The 27,517-nt window shown below is 47.0% G+C and overlaps 2 protein-coding genes across 15 annotated transcripts in view; both read left to right on the top strand.

Moving 5' to 3' along the window:
* Positions 1-27,517, top strand: part of SELENOS (selenoprotein S) — a 219,340-nt gene that overhangs the window by 142,719 nt on the left and 49,104 nt on the right. The gene's annotated exons all lie outside the window — the stretch shown is intronic.
* PCSK6 (proprotein convertase subtilisin/kexin type 6) overlaps positions 1-27,517 on the top strand; it is a 191,290-nt gene that overhangs the window by 142,516 nt on the left and 21,257 nt on the right. For 7 of the 14 annotated variants that reach the window (XR_012415496.1, XR_012415492.1, XM_045396062.3 and 4 more), the window contains 5 exons: positions 14,763-14,942; positions 15,106-15,144; positions 20,322-20,424; positions 21,695-21,891; positions 24,171-24,258. Coding sequence is in view for 8 of the 14 variants with exons in the window: in XM_045396062.3 (XP_045251997.2) it covers positions 14,763-14,942; positions 15,106-15,144; positions 20,322-20,424; positions 21,695-21,891; positions 24,171-24,258 (607 nt within the window). In the remaining 6 variants the exon portion in view is untranslated. The remainder of the gene's footprint in view (positions 1-14,762; positions 14,943-15,105; positions 15,145-20,321; positions 20,425-21,694; positions 21,892-24,170; positions 24,259-27,517) is intronic. The other 7 variants (XR_012415495.1, XR_012415497.1, XR_012415493.1 and 4 more) reach the window with 1 other exon arrangement.

Here is a 27,517-nt window from a genome sequence, read left to right as displayed (position 1 = left end):
TGCATAGCAAGCACGTTTCAATGTCATTAAATATCCTTTGTAAGCAGCATTTTATGGATTTTTATAATACTTTACCAATGGAAGTACCATAATTTATTTGAGTATCTCTCTGCTGTTGGACATGTAGATTGCTTTCCATTTTTTCCTATTATGAGTGGACAGCTTAGTACAAAAAGCTTTCTCCTGAATTTAAAATTATTTCTTTGGGATTATTTACCAGAAGTAAAATTACTGGGATAAATAAGAGGTGGAAACCACAAATATGCCTACTTTTGATACATATTGCCAATTTGCTTTTCGAAATAGTTGAACTGATTTGTAGTCTTACCGGGAGTGGGCAGTTCTGGAGGAGATAGATGATATCCTTCCTTAGCTTACATTGTGAACATTACTAACAAAGGGTGAACCTTTTTCAAATGTTTGTGCTCTGTGTTTTTTCTTTTGAAAATTGCCCTTCATGGCACAGTGGCTCACGCCTGTAATCCTAGCACTTTGGGAGGCTGAAGTGGGTGGATCACCTGAGGTCAGGAGTTCGAGACCAGCCTGGCCAACATGGCAAAACCCCGTCTCTACTAAAAATCCAAAAATTAGCCAGTCACGGGTGGGCGCCTATAATCCCAGCTACTCAGGAGGCTGAGGCAGGGGAATCACTTGAGCCCGGGAGGCAGAGGTTGCAGTGAGCCGAGATTTTGCCACTTCACTCCAGCCTGGGTGACAGAGCGAGACTCTGTCTCAAAAAAAAAAAAAAAAGAAAGAAAATTCTCTTTTCTGTCTTTCCCAAGAGCTTTCAGTGTTGCTATCAAGCTGATAAGTATGTAGTCTATGTAAAATATTGGTGTAATAACCCCGTATGTGTCATAGTTCGTATATTTTTTTCTGGCCTGCTGTTTCACTTTTGACTTAAAAATAATTTTAAATTTCCCCTCCAGAGTTTTGATAATTATTTCCTTTTTTAAAAAAAAGTCCCAATTTGTTTATGATTTTATTTTCTTCATAATCTGTTTGGCTTTCTTTTTTCAGTCTAAATATTAATGTCTCTAAAAAATAAATAAAAGATATATAAAACTTTTATCCTAAATTGCTAACAAATTACTCCAAAACAAAGACAAGATCAAAATGTTAAAAGATGTTGTGGACTTTTATTTCCAACAACAGAGAAAACAAGTGTCTTGAAATCTCCCTCCCACAGAAAAGAATTGTAAATGTTGGTTGAAATGTTCACAGCCGAAGAGGTGAACGGAATCATGATGCCGGCTTTTGCTTGAGGGCATCTGCTGAATCTGTGGAGCCCACCTAGCAGACCACATAACACTGGGACCTCAGGGGCACCCAAGAAAAGGAGACACAGATGAAACCGTGTAACTAGAACCCACAAAACAAGTGCTTCCAAACAAGTGCAATAACATCAGTAGTTTCACTAAAGGCAGATAGACTCATTGCTCCCCTTGAGAGACCAAAGTTGTCATATTGGATTTTTTTTTCATGTATTTAAAATGTATTTGGAAGGCCAAGGTGGGTGGATCACTTGAAGTCTGGCGTTCAAGACCAGCCTGGCCAACATGGTGAAACCTCGTCTCTACTAAAAATATAAAAATTAGCAGCTCATGGTGGTGTGTGCCTAATAGTAGTCCCAGATACTTGGGAGGGTAAGGCAGGAGGATCACTTGAACCTAGAAGGCAGAGGTTGGAATGAGCCAAGATCACGCCAGTGCACCCCAGACTGGGCAACAGAGTGAGACTCCATCTCAAAAAAAAAAAAAAAAGGAATAAAAATAAAAATAAGTGTTTTCTGTAGTGTCATGTATATTTCATTTACCTACCAGATCCATTCTCTACTTCTTCACCCCACAGACTCCCTTCCCTGAGGCTTATAGTTGAGTTCAGTCAAGGGGAAACTCCAGCAGGAGAGTGGAGGGACAGAGGAGATATTTATTTATGAGTTAGTGATTCTCCAGTCCTTCAGCAGCCAGCACTTCCTATGGTCACAGTTCACCCTTACCTTGCCTGTGGAGCAGTAGTCCCAGGGACCTGACCGTCCCTTCTGGGTTTGTTACCCTCTGCTCACACCTTTGTAAATAGTCTACTTATGAAAGCCTCTTTGGATCACCCTATTTTAATTATGCTGTCTGCTTCCTGCTGGGACTGACTGTTATAACTAGGTACAAGAAAGATATCTAAAATTTAAGAAAACAGAAGAAATAAAAATAAAGCAGATGGGAAAAGACATACTAGGCAAATAATAACCCAAAGAAAGCTGGTGTAGTTATATTAACATCAGGCAAACAGAAATGTCATGGCAAAAAGCGTGTTTTGGAGCTTTGTATGTAGCTCTGTGTATGTATCAATATGTAGAGAGGGTCTATACCTATTGATAAAAGGTTTAGTTCAGTTCTAAAAGTTCCACCTCTAATCTTTCATGCAATTTATAACACAGCCTTAAAATACATAAAGCAAAAACTTTTTAAAACTACAAAGAGAAAGCGACAAACTCACACAGGAGGGAGAGATTTAGCATACCTTGCATATATTTGATAAAACAGCAAAAATTCATAAGAACAGAAGATGCAAATATCTCAACTGACAATTTAGGTCAAATGGACATATTGGAACACTGTGCCAAACAACAGAATAATACACCAACCTTTTTTTTTTTTTGAGACAGAGTCTCATTCTGTCGCCCAGGCTGGAGTGCAGTGGTGCAATCTCGGCTCACTGCAACCTCCGCCTCCCACCTACAAGCGATTCTCCTGCCTCAGCCTCCTGAGTAGCTGGGACTACAGGTGTGTGCTACCACACCTGGCTAATTTTTATTTTTAATAGAGACGGGGTTTTGCCATGTTGGCCAGGCTGTTCTTGAACTCCTGAACTCGTGACCCGCCTGCCTCGGCCTCCCAAAGTGCTGGGATTACAGGCGTGAGCCACCGCACCCAGCTAGTACACCAACTTTTCAAACACAGATGGAAGATGTATGAAAATTGGCCACATGTTGAGCCATTTGGCAGGCTTCAATGTATTTCCAAGGATTGGTAGCATGTAAACCCTGTTCTCTGACTGTTCTCTGACATTACACTTAAGTTAGAAATCAAAATCAAAAAGATAATTAGAAAGCTTCCATACATTTGAAAATTGAAAAATACTTCTAAATAATTCATGTGTTAAAAGAAAAAAACATAATTTGTATTAGAAAATATTTAAAACTGGATAATAAAAATACTACATATTCAAATAAGGAAGATACAGCTAAAATAGTAGTTAGACAACTTTATGGCCGTAATTGCGTATATCAGAAAAGGGAAAATCTGAAAATTAATGTGCTAAGCATCCAACTTAAGATGATAGAAAAAGACCAACAACATAAAGAATGAAGAAAGAAGGAATTTTTAAAATAACAGAAATTAACAAAATAGAAAACAAACATATGTAGAGAAAATTAAAAAGCCATAAGCTGGTTCTTGAACTAAACTAATAAAATTGATAAACTTGTAAGTAGAGCAAGGAAAAAACTGAAACTATATGATTTCAGGAATGAAAAGAACATGATTATAGATCCTGTGTACATTAAAATTATGTGACAAAGGAATTTTAAATGAACACATTCCAAGAAAAAATACAACTTAACAAAACTGACAGAAGTTTACATAAATTTAAAATTGTCCTATTAAAGAAATTGATTCTATAATTTAAAAGAAAACTCAAGGCCACAGCAATTTGCCAGCAAATTCTGCCAAACACTTAAATGGAAGAAATAACGTCAAGGTTCCATAAATTCTTCTAGACAGTAGAAAAAGAGGGAAACAGTCCCCACTTCGTTTAATGAAGCCAGTGTTGTTTGTTTGTTTGTTTTTTGGAGACGGAGTCTCACTCTGTTGCCGAGGCTGGAATGCAGTGGTGCGATCTCAGCCCACTGCAACTTCTGCCTCCCAGATTCAAACAATTCTCCTGCCTTAGTCTCCCAAGGAGCTAGGATTACAGGCACACGCCACCACGCGCAGCTGATTTTTGTACTTTTAGTAGAGATGGGGTTTTGCCATGCTGGCGAGGCTAGTCTCCAACTCCCAAACTCAGAAGATCCACCCGCTTTAGCTTCCCAAAGTGCTGGGATTACAGGCATGAGCCACCATGCCCAGCTAAAGCCGGTGTATTCTTGATACCAAATCCCAACAGCACATATGAGAATGGAGAATTTTCAGCCAATCTCACTCAAGAACATAAATACAAAAATTCTAAGCCCAATGTCAAGAAAACGAAATCCAACAGTATTAAAAAGATAAAATACTCTGTTCCTCTTTTCCTGCCTTATTTTAGATTGATCAAATATTTGTCAGTATTCCACTTTATTTCCTCTATTGGCTTTTTAGCTGTACTTTGAGTGGTGCTGTAGGGATTACAATATGCATCCTTAATTTATTACACTTTACTTAGAATTAATATTGAACAGCTTTACACTTCACAAATAAAAGGATCTAATAGCAGTGTAATTCCATCCCCCTGCTCTTCCTCATTTGTGCTGTAGTGGTGGGTGTTTTACATTTTACTTCTGTATTTGTTACAAACTCCTTCTTAAAACAGTGATATTATTTTTTGCTGTAAGCAATATTCTTTTTTTTTTTTTTTTTTTTTTTTTGAGATAGGGTCTTACTCTGTTTCCCAGGCTGGAGTACAGTGGTGCAATCTCAGCTCACTGCAGCCTCCACCTATTGGGTTCAAGCAATTCTCCTGCCTCAGTCTCCCAAGTAGCTGGGATTATAGGCACGCACCACCATGCCCGGCTAATTTTTGTATTTTCAGTAGAGACAGGTTTTTGCCATGTTGGCCAGACTGGTCTCGAACTCCTGACCTCAAGTGACCCACACACCTTGGCCTCCCAAAATGCTGGGATTATAGGGGTGTTGTCTTTTAAATAAATTAAGGAAAACAGCTACTCTTTGGTGTGTTTACGGACATATTTACCATTTCTAGTGCTCTTTATTCTTTCCTGTAGATCTGAATTTTCATCTGGTATCATTTCCCTTAGCCTGAAACACATCCTTTACCATTTCTCATCAAGCTGGCCTTCTGGCAATGACTTTGCTCAGCTTTGTTTTCTTTGAATATGTCTTTACTTCAATCCATTTTTGAGTGGTATTTTCACTGGATATAGAATTCTAGGTTGGGAGTATTTATTCCAGCACTTTAAAAATACCAAATTTTGGCCGGGCGCGGTGGCTCAAGCCTGTAATCCCAGCACTTTGGGAGGCCGAGACGGGCGGATCACGAGGTCAGGAGATCGAGACCATCCTGGTTAACACGGTGAAACCCCGTCTCTACTAAAAAATACAAAAAACTAGCCGGGCGAGGTGGCGGGCGCCTGTAGTCCCAGCTACTTGGGAGGCTGAGGCAGGAGAATGGCCTAAACTCGGGAGGCGGAGCTTGCAGTGAGCTGAGATCCGGCCACTGCACTCCAGCCAGGGCGACAAAGCTAGACTCCGTCTCAAAAAAAAAAAAAAAAAAAATTTTTAGGCCGGGCACCGTGGCTCATGCCTGTAATCCCAGCACTTTGGGAGGCCGAGGTGGGCAGATCACCTGAGGTCAAGAGTTCAAGACCAGCCTGGCCAACATGGTGAAACCCCATCTCTACTAAAAATACAAAAATTAGCTGGGCATGGTGGCAGGCACCGGTAATCGCAGCTACTTGAGAGGCTGAGGCAGGAGAATCGCTTGAACCCAGGAGGCAGAGGTTGCAGTGAGCCGAGATTGTGCCACTGTACTCCAGCCTGGTGACAGAGCAAGACTTCGTCTCAAAAAACAAACAAACAAACAAAAACACACTTTTGGCCAGGTGCGTTGCGGCTCACACCTGTAATCCTAGTACTTTGGGAGTCTGAGGCGGGTGGATCCCCTGAGGTTAGGAGTTCAAGACCAGCCTGGCCAACATGGCAAAACCACATCTCTACTAAAAATACAAAAACTAGCTGGGTGTGGTGGTGGCACCTGTAATCCCAGCTACTCAGGAGGCTGAAGTGGGAGAATCACTTGATCCTGGGAGGTGGAGGTTGCAGTGAGCTGAGATTGTGCCACTGCACTCCAGCCTGGGTGACTCCATCTCAAAAATAAAATAAAATAAAATAAAATAAAATAAAAAAGGAACATTGGGAGAAGCATATAAATGCCTTAAAATTAAAAATATAAATCAAAAATTCAAAATTCAGTAGATATGTTAGAAGAGAAACTTGAGGAAATCTCCCAGAAAATGAAAGGGTGGTGGGGGAAAGACAGTAAATATTGGACCCAGTAAGAATTTTGTTAGAAGAATATTGGGAGGTCGGGGAGGGAGAGGGAGCACATGAGTATGTGGAAGATAGTGTAAGAGAACTGAATTCTCAGCTTCCTAGGTGATACATCATTAGACAATGTCTAACATCAAGAAACCAGGACAAAACATGTGAGTATTTTTATCTAGCAATGTAAGGGTAAATACCAGAAAAATTAGCTCAGTGTTAAAGAGAGGCAGGGAGTCAGGGGGACTCCAGGAGGTAGAATGGAGTGAAAAAAGGACTACTTTGTTACAAACCTTGTAAGAGTTTTTGACTTTCCAGACAATTGATTTATTACTTTGGAAAAGCTGGAAAATCTTAAAAGATAGAATGACCTTATAGATGCCATTAAGAAAAGTGCTGTGTTGTACATTGTACACACAGGTGATTTCCTGGATGAATATTTGTTTAGGATTCTTTGATCCTTTTCCTGGCATTTAAAATACCATCTTTCAGGGTTTTTGTGGCTATAGGAGCACAGGGAAGCCTTCCATCTCCCCTTGCTTAGCCTGGGTCTGAGAGTTCATGTGTGTATGTATGTGTGCTCAGGTAAGTACATGTGTGCAGGTGTGCGTGTTATGGGTGCCTTGTGCACACATGTACATGTGCATACATGGATGTGTGTACATGGAGAGCACACATGTATGTGCTCTTTTTCTTATCCTCCTTTCCAAGCCATTCCTAAATTCCTTTTTATCTTTCTCTTACTTGCATAATGTGAACTTAAAGTGTACTTTTAATAATATGTTAAATCTATTGAGTAAAGGTTGATATTTCTGTGTGTGTATACATATATATATGTAATATACACAAAAAATTACTGTGTGTATGTGTAATTATAATATATATATTTTTCGAGATAGGGTCTTGCTCTGTCACCCAGGCTGGAATGTAGTGGTGCAATCACAGCTCACTGCAGCCTCCAACTCTTGGGTCGTAGCAGTCCTCCCAACTCAGCCTCCCGAGTGGATAGGACTACAAGGGCACACCACCACGCCTGGCTAATTTTTCTATTTTATTTTTTGTAGAAATGGGGTCTCACTATGTTGCCAGGCTGGTCTCGAACTCCTGGCCTCAAGAGATCCTCCCACATCAGCCTCCCAAAGCTCTGCGATCACAAGCGTGAGTTACTGTGCCTGGCCCCTACACAGTATTTTTAATAATAGCTTCATTGAGATATAATTCACATACTGTGAAATTCACCCCTTTTAAGGAGTAAATTATAGGAGTATTCAGTATGTGAATTATAGGGGCGTTTTTGTATATTTTTATAAATGGATGGAAGTAAGCCTTTTTTATTCCTTCCACCCAAACCTCTGCATTAAGCTTTGTAACTTGAACATAGCCATGGGTGGCTAGTTCACTGAATCTCAAAAGGAAAAAACTTCCGCTGGTGTTTTAAACTGAAACATATTTACGTGATTTTTCTAGGGCTCTTTTACTTCACTGTGTTTCAATTAAGGAATTTCTTCCTGCATATTTTAAGTATAGGGACATAGAGGGAGAATTAATTAAACTCCATATTGTTAATAACATCTCTTATAGCCAAGAAAACCCAGGAATCCAAAAGCATTAGCTCAGAGTCCTTAATCTAATAGAACTTTCCCCCACCCCTACTTGCTTTATCTCCGATTATAAATTTCCTTCTCAAGGATTTTAATGCTTAACTGAAAATGCCAGGCATAGAAAAGCTTCATTACTGCTGGTACTTTCCTGTTGGCAAATTCAACCATAGTCTCCCCTTAATTCTCGTTCTTTGCATAATGGGAATAATCCTGTTTGTTCATTATGAATTTAATTCATTGAGGGGAAATACTGCATTGAAGATAGTGAATGATGATAAAGCCATTTATTGGCAGCCTCAGATGGCATTAGCTGTGGATTATCCTCTGCCTGTCACAGTGACATTCCCCTGGCCTTCGTTGTTGACATCTGGAGGAAGCCTGCTGGCAGTGCTGGCCCAAGTGTTTAAACAGGTGGATTTGTGATTCTTCTACAGGCTCAGGAATCTGATGGCAAAAAATTCGACTGGGCATCTTTTAAGACTCCCTCCTTTTAGAAAGTAAGGAACTCATGGTGCTAGTTGGGTTTGTACGACAGTAAACTTGAACAGCCTTGTAGAGTATCTTGAATAGTAAATAATACATTCTTGGTAAGCAGTTTGCCGAAAGTAGGGCCAACATTCTAAAATCCGACTGCCTCTGGTCTGGCCTGAGGTGTCCCTGGACGCGTCTGCCTGTTCTTCCTCCTTGCTTCTTCTGCACCCATGTGGCTTATCTTCCCAAGGAGAATGTGGCCTGTGACCAAGTGTGGAGGGCCGGCCTGGGGAGCCTGCCCTGGCACATGTGCTGCTGCTATGGGCGGCTGACACTGTGGACTCGGTGAGAGGAAGTGGATGCCTCCTGAAAACTAAAGCCTCCAAGAAGCTCATTCCTGTGTGTCTCTGCCTTAAGTCTGTTATCCTAAGTCACCCACCAGCATCTGACCCTCCTGCCTCAGTTAAGCTTGGGCTGTGGTTTGGAGAAGGGACTGTGTAGAGGGGGTGATTCTTGTAAAGGAACCAATTTGCCCAGGTGGCCTGTGGTCCCTCACCTGGCCATTTTGCAGTCAAGCCTCATGGGACACCAAACACTGTGCAGGGATCATGTGGCATTACAGTTCATGTTAGACATAAGTTGGCATTACGGTTCATGATAGACATACAGTTCAAGATAAGACATTAACAGTGTTGTCACCTGACCTAGTGGTTCCACGTTGGGGACTCTATTGGGAAAAAGTAATCCAGACTCCATCAAGTAATATTTATGGCAGATTTATGTATTTCAAAAAAGGGAACTGGACTAAACGTTCTGTCATAACCTGTCATGAGAGGTTGTTAAATGGTCACGTTCACGGGGTGAAGTATTTTGTTGTCAAAAAAAATGTTTTAATGGATTTATTCATTCAGCAAGCATTTATTGAGTACCTACTATGTGCCCAAAACTTGCTACACACTGAAACTAATGCACCAAACAAGAGAGACATGTTCCCTGCCCCTGTGATACTTCTAGGCTAAAGGGAGAGAAAACAATGAACAAGAAAATAAATGACGCCGAATGTGATTAACATGATATCATGCTAAGTGGGAAAAGAAAGAGAAAACAGGGTACTGTGTGTTTTCAACTACGTGAGAAATACACATGCATAGGAAACGGCCCAGGAGGAAATATGACAAAAGAGTTATAGGCGATTTATTTTTATTTTTTCTTTAAATATCTCAACATTTAATAATTTTTATTCTAACTAGGGAAAAAAATAATTTTAAAAAAGAACCACACTTCAAATTTATGCCATACACTTTATGCCATAGGTATGGAATTCTTATTTTTGCGTCTTCCCAAGGCAGGAAAACCAAAGTGACTCCCTTGGTTGAGGAAGCGAAAAAGCATTTAAGTACTAGAAAAGGGAGATAGGCTGAGTGCAGTGGCTCACACCTATAATCCCAGCACTTTGGGAGGCCCACAGATCAAAAGATCAAGAGATAAAGACCATCCTGGCCAACATTCTGAAACCCCACCTCTACTAAAAATACAAAAAATTAGCCAGGCGTGGTGGCGGGCACCTGTAGTCCCAGCTACTCGGGAGGTTGAGGCAGGAGAATCACTTGAACCCGGGAGGCGGAGGTTGCAGTCAGCTGAGATCACACCACTGCACTCTAGCCTGGCAACAGAACGAGATGCCATCTATAAAAAAAAAAAAAAAAAAAAAAAAAAAAGAGAGAGATAAATGTCTCCAAAATTACCATTGTCTAAACCTTAACCTTAGGTCAAGTGTCACAAATCGCACCTATTAGGAAAGGAAATGTCTCTTTTGGAGGTACATGTAGGAAGGGGTTGCTTTGGGGCCCACTGCTTCTTCCCTGCTGGCTTTTTTGGAGCTCCCAGCTCTCAGATCTGCAAGTTGTTAGCTCATTGCGTGGCTCCTCATAGGCTCTCATGAATATCTTGCAGATAGAGAGAAAGAACAAAAATACAAACCATGTGTGAACAAAACACCACTTCATTCTACTGACCCTTGCTACGAACGCAGCTAACATCTACTTCTATGCATCTTAGACGTCTCATCCCTTGTTCCTAGCAAATGTCTTTGGTAAATTTCCAAGTTTGTAAATCACTTTTAATTTTATCAAATCAGAAATTTGTCTTGCTCTTAATTATATGAAAAGGATGCTCAGTTTCTCACATAATGAGAGAAATGCGACGTTAACCTTTCTGAGTTATCAGATTGGCAATGTAAGCCATAGCTCTAGGCTGCAAAGGAGCCCATTCCTTTTGACACCCAGTTTTACCACTAGTAATGTAGCCTACAGGTACACATGCACACAGCTGAAATGACATGTGCAGTAGATTTCCCTCAATGGACAGCTCCTGTGTGTCAGTCTCTAGTCTAAGTGCTTTATCATCATTGAGTCATTTAATCTCCAAAACAACCCTGTGAGGTAGACATTTAGAGACATTATTATCCCCACATTACAAATGAGGAAACTAAAGAACAGAGATGAAGTAATTTGCCCAAGGGTCACATTGCTAGTAGGGGCAAAGCCAGGATCCAGACCCTGTTGTTCCAGGGCCCTTGCTCTGCTCACCTCAAGTAGTTGCTCCCTGTTTGAACAAGGATACAGCACTATTTGTGTTGTCACATGCTGCAAAATGACATTTCCATCAATGGCAGACCCCCTATGCAATAGCCATTGCATAAGATTCTAATGTCATATTTTTACTATACCCTTTTTCTGTTTAGATATGTTTAGGTACACAAACGCTTATCGTTGTGTTACAGTTGCCTACAGTATTCAGTACAGTACCATCCTGCACAGGTTTGTGGCCTGGGAGCAGCAGGCTGTACCCTATAGCCTAGGTGTGGAGCAGGTGTACCATCTAGGATTGTGTAAGCACACTCTGTGGTATTCACACAACAACAAAATCACCTGCATTTCTCAGGTAGTATCCCCATGGTTAAGCTATACATGACTATAATTGCCAAAGTTTGTACAACCTAAATGTCCATTAGTAGGGGATTGTTTAAGTAAACAACACTATATCTATCCCATGCGGCCATGGAAGGATCAAGATACACTGTTAATGGAAAACTCAAGGTGCAGAAAGTGCTAGCAGGTGTGTTACCAAAGAGGAGGGGGGAAACATACATTCATATTTGCTTGAATAAGAATAAAATGCTTCAGAAATGATACACAAGAAATGGGGAACCAACGTTGCCCATGGGGAGGGAGACTTCGTCATATGCACTTTTATATTTCTGGATTTCTGAGCCATCCTTGTATATTACTTATTCAAAAACAAAAATCAAAACCCTGAGTACTACTGCTTTTTAATGGGGTTTTTTGAACATACAACCACTTTATTCATAGATTTTTAAACATTAAACTTTTTTAAAAGTTTTAATGTGTATATATGAACAGGTAATATATGCTGTGGTTTTAACAAAAAGTCAAACAGGCTGGGCATGTGACTCACACCAGTAAATCCTACACTTTGAGAGGCCAATGTGGGAGGATCGCTTGAGCTCAGGAGTTTGAGACTAGCCTGGGAAATATAGTGAAACTCCTTCTCTACCAAAAATACAAAAATTAGACGGGTATGGTGGTGCACACCTGTAGTTGTAGCCACCTGGGATGCTGCAGTGGGAGGATGGCTTGAGCCTGGGAGGTTGGGGCTACAGTGAGCCATGATCGTGCCGCTGTACTCCAGCCTGGGCAACAGAGTGAGACCCTATCCAAATACATACATACATACATAAAGTCAAACAGAGAGTGCAATAAAAATGAAGTCTCTCTTCCATTCCAGTCGAGCCTTCTCTCCCTTCCCACGAAGCTGCCTGTCTGCTGGTTCCCTGGGAATTCTTGCTGCTCTCTTTTTCCACACAGTGCACACCACTGACCCTGAGTGTAAGCAGCCCCTCTTGTTTGTCCTACCAGAACTATATCTGAAAATAAAAGTTCAGTGTTAGTGACCAGGCCTTCTGTGTGTGTGTTTGGAGACATCCTCTATAGTTGAAATAAACTTCAACTCAAATTATAGCCTCTAGAGCCCTTGGTCCCTGTCCTACCGTCATTACACCCCCACCGTAATCGCAGTTCACCACTTGGTAGTTAAAGTGCTTGGATTCCTTTGTGGTTGGAATATGGCTATAATTGGATCCTAAGGAGTTGAGGAGAGTCAGAGGTTCCTCACCTGGGCTTGTTTTCTGCACCTGCAGCAGTGAGAACAACTTCCTGTGTTGCTATCACCACACACACAGGCTAGGTTAGGAACTGTGTCAGGGAAGGGGGCACCACACACATAGGCTAGGTTAGGAACTGTGTTAGGGAGGGGAGCTGCTGTGTGTCTAAATGAACCAAGCCCTGTGGAAGACCGCATGCTAGAAATGCTGTGCTGGGGATGCTGTTTCATGTAGAAGGGCCTTGCTTACCTCTGCCAGCCCTGGCCAGGCCAAGGGAGGCTTGGGCAATACAGAATCTGACTTGGGGCAGTGTGGAGGCTCCAGCCTTTTAGAACCTAGTACTTAGCCAGTTGGGGCTATGGTTAAAATGAGACAGGGCTGCCACATGCCACACTGTATAAATGGGTCAATGTTGAACCTCATTTTGAATCGCACCAGCGGGGCCAGTCCTGCCTGTCTTTCACCTGCCTGCCCACCCACCCAGGATGGTGTGGATACAGCCTAGGAGCTTATGGTATGAGGATGAGCAGGAGCTCCTGTTCTGGAATTTAGAAACACTGAGAGATTTCCAGAATTGGAACAAAAGGTAAAGTTGTACTGACAGAGGGGCCCACATTGCAGAAACAGTGCATAGGCAGGTATGTAAAGACAGACAGGCTGCCATTCAGAGCCAGTGGGTGGAGCAGTGAGCACAGGCAGAGGTAAGTGTTGAGAAAACACAGTCAACACCAAAGAATCAGAGCAGTATTTTTCCTCCCTGAAACCATTCTGATTGCCAAGAAACCCCGTGGCAGGAAAGGAAGAGGAAGCAGGGATTTTTCAGCCAACAGAGACATTGAACCAGCAATGGCCCTGTCCCCAGCTTGGGTCGCAGGAGACAGTCATGAGGGCCCACTGAGGGGGTTCGCAGCTGAACATGTGTATGCATGTGTTTCCTATTGAGCCAATCCAGTTAGAAACAAACACTGAGAGGCTGGGGCATCCGGGAGCCCCGTCAGCGTGAGCAGCTGTCCTTGGGCAGGTCACACTGGCCCCTGGCCCCCTCAACTATGTGGGGTGATGACCTTCTAAACAGTTACCCTGCTCTGAATTCTGGGGATGCTGTGGGAAGAAGAAGAAGGAGGAGGAGGAGGAGGAGGCGGAGGAGGAGGCAGCTTAAACAACTAGCCAGCAGCAGAGCTGGCTGGCAGATATGCATTAATTACTTGTATAGATGCTCTTTGACTTACAATTGTAAGTTGACTTACTTCAATGATATTTTCAGCTTATGGTGGATTCATCCCAACATAGCCCCATCATTAAGTCTAGGAGTGTGCTGAATGCACCTAGCTTCCACACCATTGTAAAGTCAAAAAATTGTAAGTCAAACTGTCATAAATTGGAGACTGTTTATAATGTGTTTTATAACATCAGGAATTCACCTGGAAGTTGCTACCAGGATTTTCACTTTGCTTGATACCTGAGAACAGATAACTGCATGGACCGTCACTCCCCATGGAGCCATCCGTGGAGTGGGACCCCTGCTGCCCCCATGTTGGCTGGGAGCTCTCCCGTCAGCCCTGTGTTTCCTGTGCCTGTCTGTCTCTCATGGCCCCCATGGAGCCTGGTGTCTGTCTATTCATCCCCCTGCTTTCAAAGATATTCTCCCTCCACCCAGCTTCTGCAGACATTTGGGTTTTTACCAGCACTGCTATCCCCTAGAACATCCCTCACTGTCCTGGGCTAGCTGTGGAGGAGAGAGCCCAAGACCGAGTCTTCCTATGATCTAGGATGAAGGATCCAAACAGCAGGGTTTCTCCATGCAACCCAGTTATCACATTTGGAAGATTCATAGCCAGGCCTGGCCCCAGATCTGCCCACCGGATATCCCAAGAGGGGAAGGTGGCTGCTGCTAGTTATCGGGGAGGCAGCATGGAGGGAGGCTCAGTGAGATCAGCAGGGCAGAGGACAGCCTCCAGGACAGTGGAGAGTCCAGCCCGGCTGACCTCCATCCCAGCAGGGACAGGAAGCAGAGGGCAGCTCCATAGAACAGGAATAGAGGGGCACTGGCTTGCAGGAATGAGATGCCGGGGGAAAGCAGCATGTGGCCTGGGCAATAGGAGCACACCTGGCCGTCAAGTAACCAGGAAGTGAAGGTAGCAGGCCAGAGCCCAGCTATCAGGGGAGGAACCAGGCAGCATCTGGCTTATTTCTGTGAGTGACAGAGGTCTTGGCACAGGCAGGTGACTCTGTGGGTTTGGTGCCTTCCAGGGAAGTTGAAAGAATGGAGCCTCATATTGTATGGCACAGCGGAGCACCCGTACCACACCTTCAGTGCCCATCAGTCCCGCTCACGGATGCTGGAGCTCACGGCCCCAGAGCTGGAGCCACCCAAGGCCGCCCTGTCACCCTCCCAGATGGAAGTTCCTGAAGATGAGGAAGATTACACAGGTAATGAACCTGAAGCAAGAGGAGACGGCCAGCTTCCACGAGCTTTGATTGTCCAGAGTAGCTCTGAAAATGTGGGGCTGCTCCTGGCAAAGGTGGGGCTGATGGTTGTGTGTCTTCTCTTGTCTGGGAGTCATAATAATCATGGCAATTTGCACTCACACAGCTCATTCCACCCCAGGCTCTGCTAATATTTTACAGACCAGTAAGTATGCTTCAAACCAGTAAGTATTCTCCAATCTTCCCAGCTGGGAAAGCAGGGTCTATATGCCCAACCAGAATGGGGTATTGCCCCCTGGTAAATTAGCCACTTCCAGGAGCACCCCCTTTCCTCAAAGGCCCCCATCTCACAGCCTCCTGACTCCCTCAAGTCCATCCACTTTCAGTCCTTGAGGTCAGGATGTGGGAAGGACACAGTACTCCCAAGGACCCAGGAAAGTTGGGTTCAAAGAGCACAGCTGGGAAAGGAGCTTGTGGCAGAGATCCTGACCAGCCTGGAGGCCTTGGGTTAAAGACCCAGAGAGGATCTCAAGAGATGATGTCAGCAGATGCTGATGCTACACAGATGCCTTGAAAATCTTACGGCATATAAAAAGGCCCTGTGTGAATCCTTTTTCTCCAATTATCCCATTGCCAAGGTGGGCCCTGGTTTGGAGACACCAGTTCATTCCACAAGGCAGCCAAAAGCCACAGCTGCCCAGAGAGGCTCCAGCCACTGAACTGGGCACGGCTTTTATTCGTATGTTAGACTAGAAGCTGTTCTTCTCCTCTGAGCCATCCTGTAGCAATTTGTGCGAGAAGAGGTGTTTCTGGTTGGACGTATTTTCCTTAGCTAAATACTACGGCTAAATGATAAATGATGGGTGATATCTAAGAACATTGATGCTTTAAGTTATCTAGTATCTTCTGTGAAAAATAACAAAATGGAGAATTCCACCAATACATATCAAGTATAAATTATGGTCGATTCCATTTTAAATTTCTTCTACTGTTCTTTTAAAATAGAGCATTGAATTATGTATGCACTAATCTGCTCTGTTTTCCCCTGTGATTTATAAACTGTGGCAAGATTCAGTAATTATTAATAAAGAACTGATTTTTTTCTTAAAATCTGCTACTGACTTCAGCCTTGCACAATGGAACCTCACTGTAATACCATTCTGCAGTCCAGCAGTCTACTGAGCAGGGCTTAGATGGAGAGAGGGGGTCTCCATGGGAAGGAGATGCGTTCCTGGCTCTCAGGGAAGCCCCCTGAAGTCTCAGGGGTGAGTGGGATGGGCAGACCAGAGATAGCAGGACAGCCTCTTCAGACACCAGGACAGAGTGACAGAGCAGGTGAGAACTGGACGGTGCCAAAGTGTGGAAGCCAAAGGAGGAGGAGGAGCCACATTAGAGTCCAACGCAAGGTCAGGTGAATATGAGATGAGGTGTCCGGAGCTGGCCTTGGGCATGGTGCATTGGGAGTGATGGGCCCAGGCCAGTGGAGGCTGCACCTGGACCCTTTGGGCAAGAGAGCATTTGCCAAGAAATAGAGGAGGTGAGCGAGGGGGATGAGGGAAGCCTAGTGAGTACTTGCAAATGGCCAGGGTCCCAGGACAGCAGCAAGCAAGATGGCCCCTGGAGAGGAAGGTTGGGGGACCAGAGCATCTGGCTGGGAGAAAGGGCAGCAGCTGCAGTGGGCAGCATGGGGCACAAGGAAGACGTCAGTGCTGTGGTTCTGAAGGTGGACAATTTTGTGATGACAGCTAGCCTGCTAGGCCAGAGCCGTCTGGTGGCCAAAGTGCGGGTGGAGGCCACCCCAGGGACTCCGCAGGGTGCTGTGTTGAGAGCAGACCCTGGGCTGGCCCCGCCCAGAGACTGGGATTCAGCAGGTGTGGGATGCCTGGGGGTCTGCAACTGTAGCAACCACTCTTAGGTGCCTGCAGGCAGCGTGGGCTTAGAGATCTGGCAGATACTGAAACCAGCGAGGATGGGGGCAGGAGGCAGGGAAGGGCTTGGGTTCCTACAAGAAAGTGGCTTGGAGGCCAGGACAGTACTGGCACGGGAACACAGGGAAGACTGGGCCTCAGGAAAGAAGCCATTGTTGAGCAAAGGGAACTGAATGGGCTGAGATCAGCTCAGGACACTGTGGTCACCCACACAGGACTGCAAGGGAAGCCAAGAGCCCATGTGGTGTTGTCTGGAAGACGGGATTCCAGGACGGCTCCACAGGTACAGGAGCCAGTTCACAGGATGAGGGTGATGTCTGGAGCAGGACCATGTGTGCTCATAGGCTTAGCACGTCCGTGCTTACTCGACAGGCTCAAGCAGAGGCCCAGAAGCCTTAGGTTACTTGCTCAGGGCACAGAGCAGTCAGGAAGGAAACCTGACTTGTACTCAGTATGCTCTTATTCTTGTGGGCACCTCTTGTCTGCAATTAACCAGCTCAACTCTTGCATTCCTCTCGGGTCTGATACTGCTCCAGTGAGGTTCCAGTGTGCTATTCTTAGATGGCGTGAATGGTGGGAAAGATGGTGATGCCAAACCCTCCTGTCCTTCGGCAGTTGGTCCAAGCACGCAATGGCAAAGCCCGTGGAGAACTCCCAAGTTGCTTTCTAACATTTATTTGCTTGCGTATTTTTTTTAAATCCTGGATTTGCTCCACAAAGGATTGAAGGTGGAGTTTTCAAATAAACCCGTGTCAGTCTAAGCCCATCTAGAGGGGCATCAGCCGCTAGCCAGGCTGTTCAGCACATGAACGGAGCCCCCCGTGTATGAAGAGACCCCTGCTAGGAGTTATGGGGAGTGACACAAGAAGGCAGTGGGGCTTGGAGGAACTTTCACGCTAATTGAGGCAAGAGGAAAAGCAGACATAAGTACAAATTACAACACAAACAACATGCTCGCCCAGAGAATGAACTACATACAGCTGTACCAGAACACGCTTAGGCGGTGGAGTGATTGGGACAACGTGGACAGTCAGGTGGATTTAATTTAAGGACACTTCGTGGGAGAGACGAATCTGGATATTTGGCTTTTAAACACAATTCAAGTAGAGAGCCATACTGGGAAGGTTTGTTTACAGATATTTAGGCATCTGGGCCCTTGAATGGGCATTGTCTTCACCTGACCTGTGGGTGACCTTGATGCAGTGTGGGGGCTCTGCAGCTCTGTTGAATAGCCCCCAGCCTTGCTTGGGGCTCCATGCAAAATTATTGAATAAGCTTTCCACTGCAGACAGACCCAGGAGCAGGGGTGGGGATGTGTGAAGTCCATAACCCTGACCAGCAGCTGAGAGCACTGCTCCAGGGCCCTCCCCAAGGCTGTCCTCCTCCGAGGACATCCTAGAACATTCTGTCTGGAGATGATGAGGACATCTATACTTTCCCTGTTCCTAGCCACCTTCCTCTCATCCACTCGGCAAATAGTGATTGAGCACCTACTCTGTGTCTAATGCCGGGAATCTAGCAGTGAACACACTGAACCAAGCCCTGCCCGCCCATCTCCCATTCCCTGTGTCTGGAAAGTGAGAAGATTGGTCTGCTGCCTCCCTGTCCCACCCATGCCCTCATCTTCTTAAGATGAAGGAAATTGTTCACTTTATCAAGCAAGACAGACCTGCTGCCTCCTCAGGGAGAAAGCGCTGCAGGAAAAGGCGGGAGAGAAGTCCTTAAGTCACCACGACAGCCCCGCCCTCGCTGGGTCAGCTACGAGGGTGGGAAGGCAAGAGTCCAGTGCCTGAGCTGGAGTTTTGGGCTCAATGGGTAATTTAAAGCAATGGTGCAAGAAGTGAGGATTTCGGAGTCTGTCCCCATAGATGACCCAGGATGGGGTGGGCAAAGAATCCAATTAGATAGGAATTGATCCAAACTATAGTAAACCCTCTGGAGCTGGGGGGAGGGGCTTAGCAATGAGTTTTAGAAATGGTGGGCGGCATCTGGAACCCAGGGTGTCAGCACCGCCCAGGAACGGCGTCTAGAGTGTCCTCGTGGATACACACAGCTCCGAAAGGGGTTCACAGTGGGAACTGGGACAGGCGAGGCCCCCCACCCAGTGAAAACTAGGGAAATATCAACACCAGAGAGCCTTCAGGAAGGGAAGTCAGCTTCACTGGGTCTAACACTGGAAAGGTCTGGAGACTTCAAGACAAATGAAGAGGGCTTTGTGTGCCCCGGCAGAACTCCACTGTGGGCAGCAGAGAATGAGGACTTTGGTCTTTTCCTCAAGTCCCCACCAAATGAAGGTGGCCAGCAACTAACTAGGCTTTACTCCTGAGCTCACTCCCCATCCCCTCGGATAACTCATACCTCAGAGGAGGAGGTTTTTCTTCTAATAACTCGAAAGCCTTCACATGCCCCACTTAGTCCCTGTGTCTCAGAGCTGTTGGGGTCCCCTGGGCCATTTCCTCAGTGTAGGAGGGACAGGTGGGTAGTAGGTGGGAGTCCACCCCAGTTCTGGCTTCAGGCATCACTCCTGCAGACCAGCTTGGGGAGGACCCCTGCAGCGTGCCCCGGCCCCGCCTGAGGGGTAGACCTTTAACACTGGGTTCACCTCTGGGATACCTGGGAAGGACCTAGAGGGTGAGGTTTGCTGGTGTCTACTCAGCTCCCCTACAGTTCTCAGTTGTTTTTCCAACAACAAACCGGCCTCCAGAGTGAGAAACTGGGTACCCCTGGGAACTTGAGGGAGGACACAGCTGCCCTTCCACCGAGGGCTCCGAGGAAAGTCTAAAGGGGATGTTCTGAAAGGGGCTCAGCCCTCGGCACAGAAGACAGCAGTCCCCCAACCCTAGGACACACTGTCAGGCTCTGTCCCTGCCCCACCCCAGACCTGCCCAGCAACAGCCCCACAAGGAGGTCCTGAGTACGCGGTGATCCATCCCCATTCCCACCGCAGTGGAGTGGGTGGGGGTAGGGGGGTCCTACCTAATTCCTCCTGGCTTATCAGCTTGCCAGCAGTTCTCCTGACACTCAGCACCCCCTCTTGTGTTGCTCTGTCCTCCACGTGGAAGTCAAAGGTGCTGGCTGGTCCCAGCATCATGACTGGTGCAAGTGAGCAAATGAAACAGAGCTGTTCCAGCCTCTCCCTCCCCGTTACCCCTCCAGGCTCTCATAAGTCCCATCTCCTCCCTGCTCCGGGCAGCACATCCAGCCCTGGATGTTTCGCTCCTTCTCATGCCATCCCTGTCTAGAGTGCTCAGACTCTGACACTGGAGCCCAGCGAGGCTCAGCTGCACCTGTTACCCATGGGGACAGCTGCTCCTGCCTTGTGGTCTGGCCATCCAGCCCCAGCGGGGCCTGGGAGCTTCTACCAAGCTGCAATATCCTGACATGGGGATCCGTGGGACTGCAGTAGATGGAGAAGGCATCTCTCTGGATGAAAGGCAATGCTTGTTTCTTTAAGGTGTGTGCCATCCGGAGTGTGGTGACAAAGGCTGTGATGGCCCCAATGCAGACCAGTGCTTGAACTGCATCCACTTCAGCCTGGGGAGCGTTAAGACCAGCAGGTAACGCATGTCCCAGAGCCCTGTGGCTCACCACTCAGTGGTTCTTTCCAGTTGTATCCTTAGTCCCTCCACGTCCTGATGCCCCAGTTAGGAATTAATGTAGCACCCCCAAACAATCATGACACTGAAGTTAACTGCTTTGGAGTTTTTAAATTTTTAGTAACTTGGCATTCGTATCATACAAGTCATATACATCCATTACGGAGAAATTAAAAGCTGTGGCATATTGGCGTCCGTGCTTATAAACCCTTTTCTATCCATGTTGTTAAAGAGAAAGAGGTCATGTTGGGCATGCCAGGGCTGCCCCAGAGGGCCCGGAGATGGATGCAATTCAAGGCCCTGGTGCTGCCCTCACAGCCTGTTGATGGTCTTTTTCTCAGTGTCTCTGGACTCTGGTTGGGTGTGGGGCTTTCACTGAGTGAAAGTTTCGCTGAGTTTACCCCGAGAGAGGATATCGAGAGCTCTGACCTGGGCCCCTAGGTATATGGCCAATTGCCTGGTTCGGGCTGACCCTTCTATGGTGAGTGAGCCCTCCTGTGTGGCCTGCAGTCAGGCCCTGAGCTCTGTCCACTGAGCTCCTCTAGCTCCTGGCATCACCACTTCCTCAAATTCTCTTCCCTGACAGTCCTGCAGCTGCTCTGTTGTCCATTCTCATTTCACAAACTTCCCTGAGCACCCATCATGCGCTGCATGTGCCAGGCCTGGGAGGCCCTGATGACAGGACCCTGCTAGGCTCCCCAAAGGCCTGGGTGACAGATGCACCCACCAACCACTGGTGCACACCCATGAGGGCTCAGGCACGGGTGCAGCCGTGCACGGTGGAGCCAGGTGCCCATGTGGCTCTCGTGGCATCCTAGAGCTCCCAGCCACAGCGCACTCACTGGCCAAAGTGCAAAGGCTGTCACCCTGCTGGCCTTACTCACTGCCCACGAGACTCACTCCCTGAGGGCACCCGAGAGAGGGCTTTGCCAGAGCTGACAGCTCCAGAAGTCAAATACCAACCTCACGATGCCCTTGGGAAACCATGCACACCCTCAGGACTTTTCAGTGGGGCCAGCTTTTAAAAGAAAGGATTCCCAGGTTCTGTGCAAGGCCTCCAACCTCTCCACCTGTGTATGTAGGAACCTCAGAACTGCACTCACCAAGACAAAGGGCATCATGTTTGACATTCACTCCTGAAGCCTTTGTTTCCTCAAAGGAAACAAAGGGGCGGGCATGGGGCTGGGGCTGGGTTGGCAAGGCCCTCACCTTCCTGCCTTTGCTCCTACAGGAAGTGTGTGAGCGTGTGCCCCTTGGGGTACTTTGGGGACACAGCAGCAAGACGCTGTCGCCGGTGCCACAAGGGGTGTGAGACCTGCTCCGGCAGGGGTGCGACACAGTGCCTGTCTTGCCGCCGTGGGTTCTATCACCACCAGGAGATGAACACCTGTGTGACCCTCTGTCCTGTAGGATTTTATGCTGATGAAAGTAAGTGGCATGTTCGTGGGCACAAGAACTGATGAGCCAGCCCCAACTTTCTGGGCCTGTGCCCTCTCTCCTGGGAGATTTTCCCAGCTTTCTGCTTCCTGTGTATTTTGTTGTTCTGAGTAAGGACTTGCAACAGGGGAAGGAGGCAGAGATGATGAAATCAGAGCACCCAGGCCTGTTAGTTAATAGCACTTCCCCCACAGACCTGGCCGGGAAAAGTTCCAAGTGATGCTGAAAGAAATCCTGGCCTTACTCGCTGTCCAGGGTATTTCACGCATCTGCACCAGAGTCAACATCCGCTATTGAGCAAGGGCTGAGAGGTGGCTAGGGCCAGCCACTCTTGGGCTCAGTCTGATTTCAGGTACCAGGAGAGGAGGTCCTGCTGTCTGTCCTGTAATTTCTCCTCCAGGAAAGACTCTGCCATCAGCTTCTCTGTAACAGAGGATGTGTGCACTGGGCATGGGTCAGGGCATATGGAATTGGCGGTCAGAGCTGGGGGCAAGCCCTCCTAGGCAGAGCTGCTGAGATGAAATTGGGATTTAAGTGTGGGCAGAAGGTTTGCAGACCTCCAAAAATGAAAAGGAGCTGCTGACCAATGTCAGTTGGGCTCAGAAGGGATGGGTTGGTCTTTGCGGGGCATTTTACAGGTAGCATCCACACCCCTAAACACTAGACAGGCAGTGTTTTCCTCCTGCCACAGGAGGGGAATCAAAGCTGTGCAAGGGCAAAGGCCACAGCTAGTCATGCTGGAGGTGGGACTGTAACTCAGAGCAGCACGGCCAGGCGTCTTGCTGCCCTGCTCTCCCAGGAGGGTGGGGGAATGGACAGGAGTTCTAGGCCCAAGACCCCATGCCAATGTTTTAGTAATTCACCTTGCCCTGAGAGACGCAAAAGGAGGGCTTGGGTTAAATTGACAGGGGATAGTTGTCAAACACATTAAAGAAGCTACCGTTTGACATTCGTGGTCTTCCAGGTAGCAGGCCTCCCCACAGCCCTCCTCTCAGGGCCCTTGCTGCTCAGGGTGGGTCATTGATCCAACCTGTCATGGCATTGCTGTTACCCCTGTGGACAAGACCCAGGAAATCTTTAAAGACGTATAAAACCATCAAATAACCAGACTCCCCCCGCTTTTTTTTTTTTTTTTTTCTGAGATGGAGTCTCGCTCTGTCACCCAGGCTGGAGTGCAGTGGTGTGATCTCAGCTCACTGCAACCTCTGCCTCCTGGGTTCAAGCAATTCTCCTACCATAGACTCCCAAGTAGCTGGGATTACAGGCATGCGCCATCACACCCGGCTACTTTTTTTGTATTTTTAGTAGAGACAGGGTTTCTCCATGGTGGACAGGCTGGTCTCGTACTCCTGACCTCAAATGATCCATCTGCCTTGGCCTCCCGAAGTGCTGGGATTACAGGTGTGAGCCACCTCATCCATCCCAGACTCCCTTTAGAGGGGAAACAAAAAGTCATGCAAGACACATTTCACAGCCTTTGCGAACGCCTGTTCTGGGCTGCCAACCAGACCTTTGCAAAGGATGCAGGCACCTTCATCCCCACCCCCTTCCCAAGGGCACAATTGGCCGCCCTCCTTCACCCCGACATCCTCACTCAGCCCCTGCTTTATGGCATATGATGCCACCTGTGAGGGGGCCCTGCGGCGGAGACATGCACAGGTGTAGCAAGCAGCTGTTAGCTCCCAGGCCCAGAGCACCCCAGTCACTTAGGAGTGGTGCATGGTGGTGTTTAATGAGGCGCCAACCCAGATAATAACTTATGACATTGCAGATGGGAGTTGGGGTGACCCAGAACTTCCCCAGGAGGCACGATGACTCACCATAGGTTCCTGTCTCGCCATCTAGAGCCACCAGATCTTCATATATAGATTTCCCTGGGAAAGCACTGTGGAGAGCAAGTAGCAGCCTCAGGCTCCCCACCCCCCTACCTGCCCATACCTGGCCACGTTTATGAAGATTTCCACCTCATTAAACTCTACTTAGCCCACCAGGAATTGGCCTCCATCCCTGTTGAAATAAGTGGAACCACCTCAGAGGCCTGGTGGTTGTCTGAGGACTTTAATTTACCTCAGAAAGGGGAGGTGAGAAATCTGTGACCCCACACCAGGTACAAGCAGCCTCTGGCTGCTTTATTTCTACACATTCTGGAGGTGGACTCAGGGAACAGCCCACCTACACCCCTGCTTTGAAATGCCGGGGCCCTGCTTGCCCAGATTTGATTCCTGTCAGTGCTGTCCCTTCTCTTTTCTTATCTTGCTATTTTTCTCCAGGTCAGAAAAATTGCCTTAAATGCCACCCAAGCTGTAAAAAGTGCGTGGATGAACCCGAGAGATGCACTGTCTGTAAAGAAGGATTCAGGTAAAAACCCCCCTCAAAACCTGAAGAATGCCAGGGTGGTGGTGCTGTTTTGAGTTTGTTATGGATTTACCACATTTTTGCATTTCTCCTAAAAGCTGAACTGTCAGAGGCCCAAAGCCATTGAGGGTAAAGATTCCGAGTCCTGGAAATCATGTGTCCACTTAGAGATGGCTGTGTAGGATGGAAAGTGAGAGGATGGGTGGAATCTCTATGTTTCACACAACATGGGCGAATTGGGCAAAGCAGCACTTGATTGCATCACATGCAGCACAGGGCTGTGCCCAGATCCACCTCCTTTCGCTCCAGCACCTCCACCTGCTCCAGTTCCCCTCCCTGTCTGGGCCAGGGGTGGGCTGTAGTGGCTCACCCACCCTCTCTCGTCTGCATCCCTTGGTCTTCTGTTTTTTTGCCAGCTCCTGACATCTTCACTGCTTCCTAAGGGTGCTCTTTACATTCATGGTTCTCCCTGTTCCATCAGGCTCAGCCCCATAAAGCTCAGCATGCATTTTCTTAAAAATCATTCTTCTGGGTTAATGATTGTTCTTGGAATATTTTGAAATGTTTCTTTAGCCCATTTTATGCAACCAAATTCCTTTTAATGCAAACAAATATACATTACCTATTCCTCCAAATTGCTGTCTAAAATCTTAGAACATTCTGTTCAAAATTTGGGGGGGGATACTCCCATAGTAGGGAGACTAGCACCATGGTCCACACTGGAAGGATCACCTCATGTTCAAATGCAGGTTCTGATGCAGCGGGTCTGGGTATAGCCCACTACTCTACATTTCAGCAGGCTGGCAGTGATGAAGATGCTGTGGTCCAGGCAGGGAGTTGCTTTTGCAGGGTGAGGCGGTGGAGGGATGCAACATACCCCCAGCCCCATCTCCCTTCTCAAATGCTATGAGGACTGGAATTCTCCATAGAAGAAGTTCGTTTTTTGGAGTAAAGAACAAAGGAAGAAAAATTACTGAGCATATCTTCTCTTATTCCAGGTGCTTGCACCAATTTTGCCTTATTTAATCTTTGCAGCAACCTATGAAGTAGACATAATTCTTACTCGCATTTTACAAACAGGGGAGATGAAGTTTCCCCAGGAGACACTATGCTACTGTCTTCATTTCCTTCAGCCTGCCCCTTTCTTCCAGATGAGAGTATTGGGGAGAAGAGGACCGCAAGCAGCTGGGAGTCCAGGAGAGGGAAGGCAAAGCAAGGCCCCCAAAGTCACGCATCACATCTGCTGTCATTTAAACCTGTTGGCTGGACAAGGCAGGATTAGGAGTGAAAGGATGAACTGGCCCAGGAAAGGGATCCCCCAAAGAGATAAAAGTTGGAAGAGGAAGGAGGAGACATTCAGCTGGCAGCCTGGGAGAGGCCAGCTTTGATGTCCCAGACTCTGTAGGTCAGGCAACCCAGGAGTGGATCCTCAACCCAGGCTGGTAGCTGGGGGTATCAGGAAGAGGAGGCTCTATGTTCCCAGTACCCTAGAACCTGCCTGTTTCCCAGCAGAGAAGCGCTGAGGGATCCCAGGGAATGCATTTATGCATCCTGTCCCATCCTGTAGGAGAGAGAAATCAGATACTCAATTCAGGAATAGTGTGCTAAAGAGAAAATGCTTCCTGGCAGTAGCCCCGCCACATAGAAGCAGTGGTTCCATCAATGACAAGCTTTCAGAGAGGCATGCAAACTCCAGACACATCGCCAGCCATCAGCCACAGAAAGCTTCCATTTATTGCCCAATATCCTCTTAAGCTGTGACTTCAAATCACTGCAGTCATGTTAAAGCAGCAAGAGAGCAGCCGAGCCGCCGCCTCCGGCCATCCATCTCTTCAGGGGGATCAACACAGGAAGGGTTTGCAGGGGAATGTCAGTTATTAAAGACATGATTTAACTGCCATTCGCAGTGGGCATGGCACCATGAAGAGGAAGGCCCTGGGTGGGTGTCCACCATCCATACAGAGGAGCTTGCAAACATACGGACATCTTCCTGCTAAGTGCAGGTGTAAGAGATAGGAAAAGCCAGTGTTTTCGCCTACTCTCACACACAAAATGTAACACACTTCACCTCTGGTAGCAAAAATGTGTGGGTTTTTCCCCACACACCAGACAGTTCTCCAGTGAACACCAACTGGGTGTCCCATAAGATATATATAATAAATACATAGCTCAGCCTGAATGCGCTGGTTCACACCTGTAATCCCAGCACTTTGGGAGGCTGAGGCATGCAGACCACTTGAGGCTTGGAGTTCGAGACCAGCCTGGCCAACATGGCAAAACCCTGTCTCTACTAAGAATACTAAAATTAGCCAGGCACGGTGGTGCATTCCTGAATCTCAGCTACTTGGGAGGCTGAGGCAGGAGAATCGCTTGAACCTGGGAAGCAGAGTTTGCAGTGAGCTGAGATCGTGCCACTGCAGCACTCCCGCCTGGGTGACAGAGTGAGATCCTGTCTCAAAAATAAATAAATAAATAAATAGCTCAATTCTGACACTACTAGATAGTGTCACATCCTACAAATTGAGGGCTCAGCCCAAGACTGCCCCACTTTGATGCCAATCACAAGTCCCACGTGGTGACCTGTGCTTCTGAATGACCAGCTACCAATCGGATTTCCCATGACCCCTCCTTGGGTTCGATTAATTGGCTAAAGCAGCTCACAGTGAAAGACATTACTTATGTGTACCCATTTATTACAAGGATATGATGCACAGCTAGATAGAGATGCGGAGGGTGAGGTTTGGAAGGGTTGAGCGCTGGACCTTCCATCCCTATGGGGCTGGGTTGTGCTACCCTCCCAGGATGTGGGATGTGTTCTTGTTCACCAACCTAGAAGCTCTCCAAACCCTGATATTTTGGGGTTTTTATGGAGGTTTTTTTACATAGGCATGATTGATTAAATCATTGGCCACTGGTAATCAATTCAGCCTTCAGCCCCTCTCACCTCCCAGGAGGGAGGTCAGAGTAGTAGGGCTAAAAATTCCAATGTTCTGGCCAGGCGCGGTGGCTCAAGCCTGTAATCCCAGCACTTTGGGAGGCCGAGACGGGCGGATCACGAGGTCAGGAGATCGAGACCATCCTGGCTAACACGGTGAAACCCCGTCTCTACTAAAAATACAAAAAACTAGCCGGGCGAGGTGGCAGGCGCCTGTAGTCCCAGCTACTCAGGAGGCTGAGGCAGGAGAATGGCATAAACCTGGGAGGTAGAGCTTGCAGTGAGCTGAGATCCGGCCACTGCACTCCAACCTGGGCGACAGAGCGA

The sequence above is a fragment of the Macaca fascicularis genome, chromosome 7 (genome assembly GCF_037993035.2).
Source record: "Macaca fascicularis isolate 582-1 chromosome 7, T2T-MFA8v1.1".
Lineage (NCBI taxonomy): Eukaryota > Metazoa > Chordata > Mammalia > Primates > Cercopithecidae > Macaca > Macaca fascicularis.
This window is presented reverse-complemented; position numbering and strand designations above follow the sequence as displayed.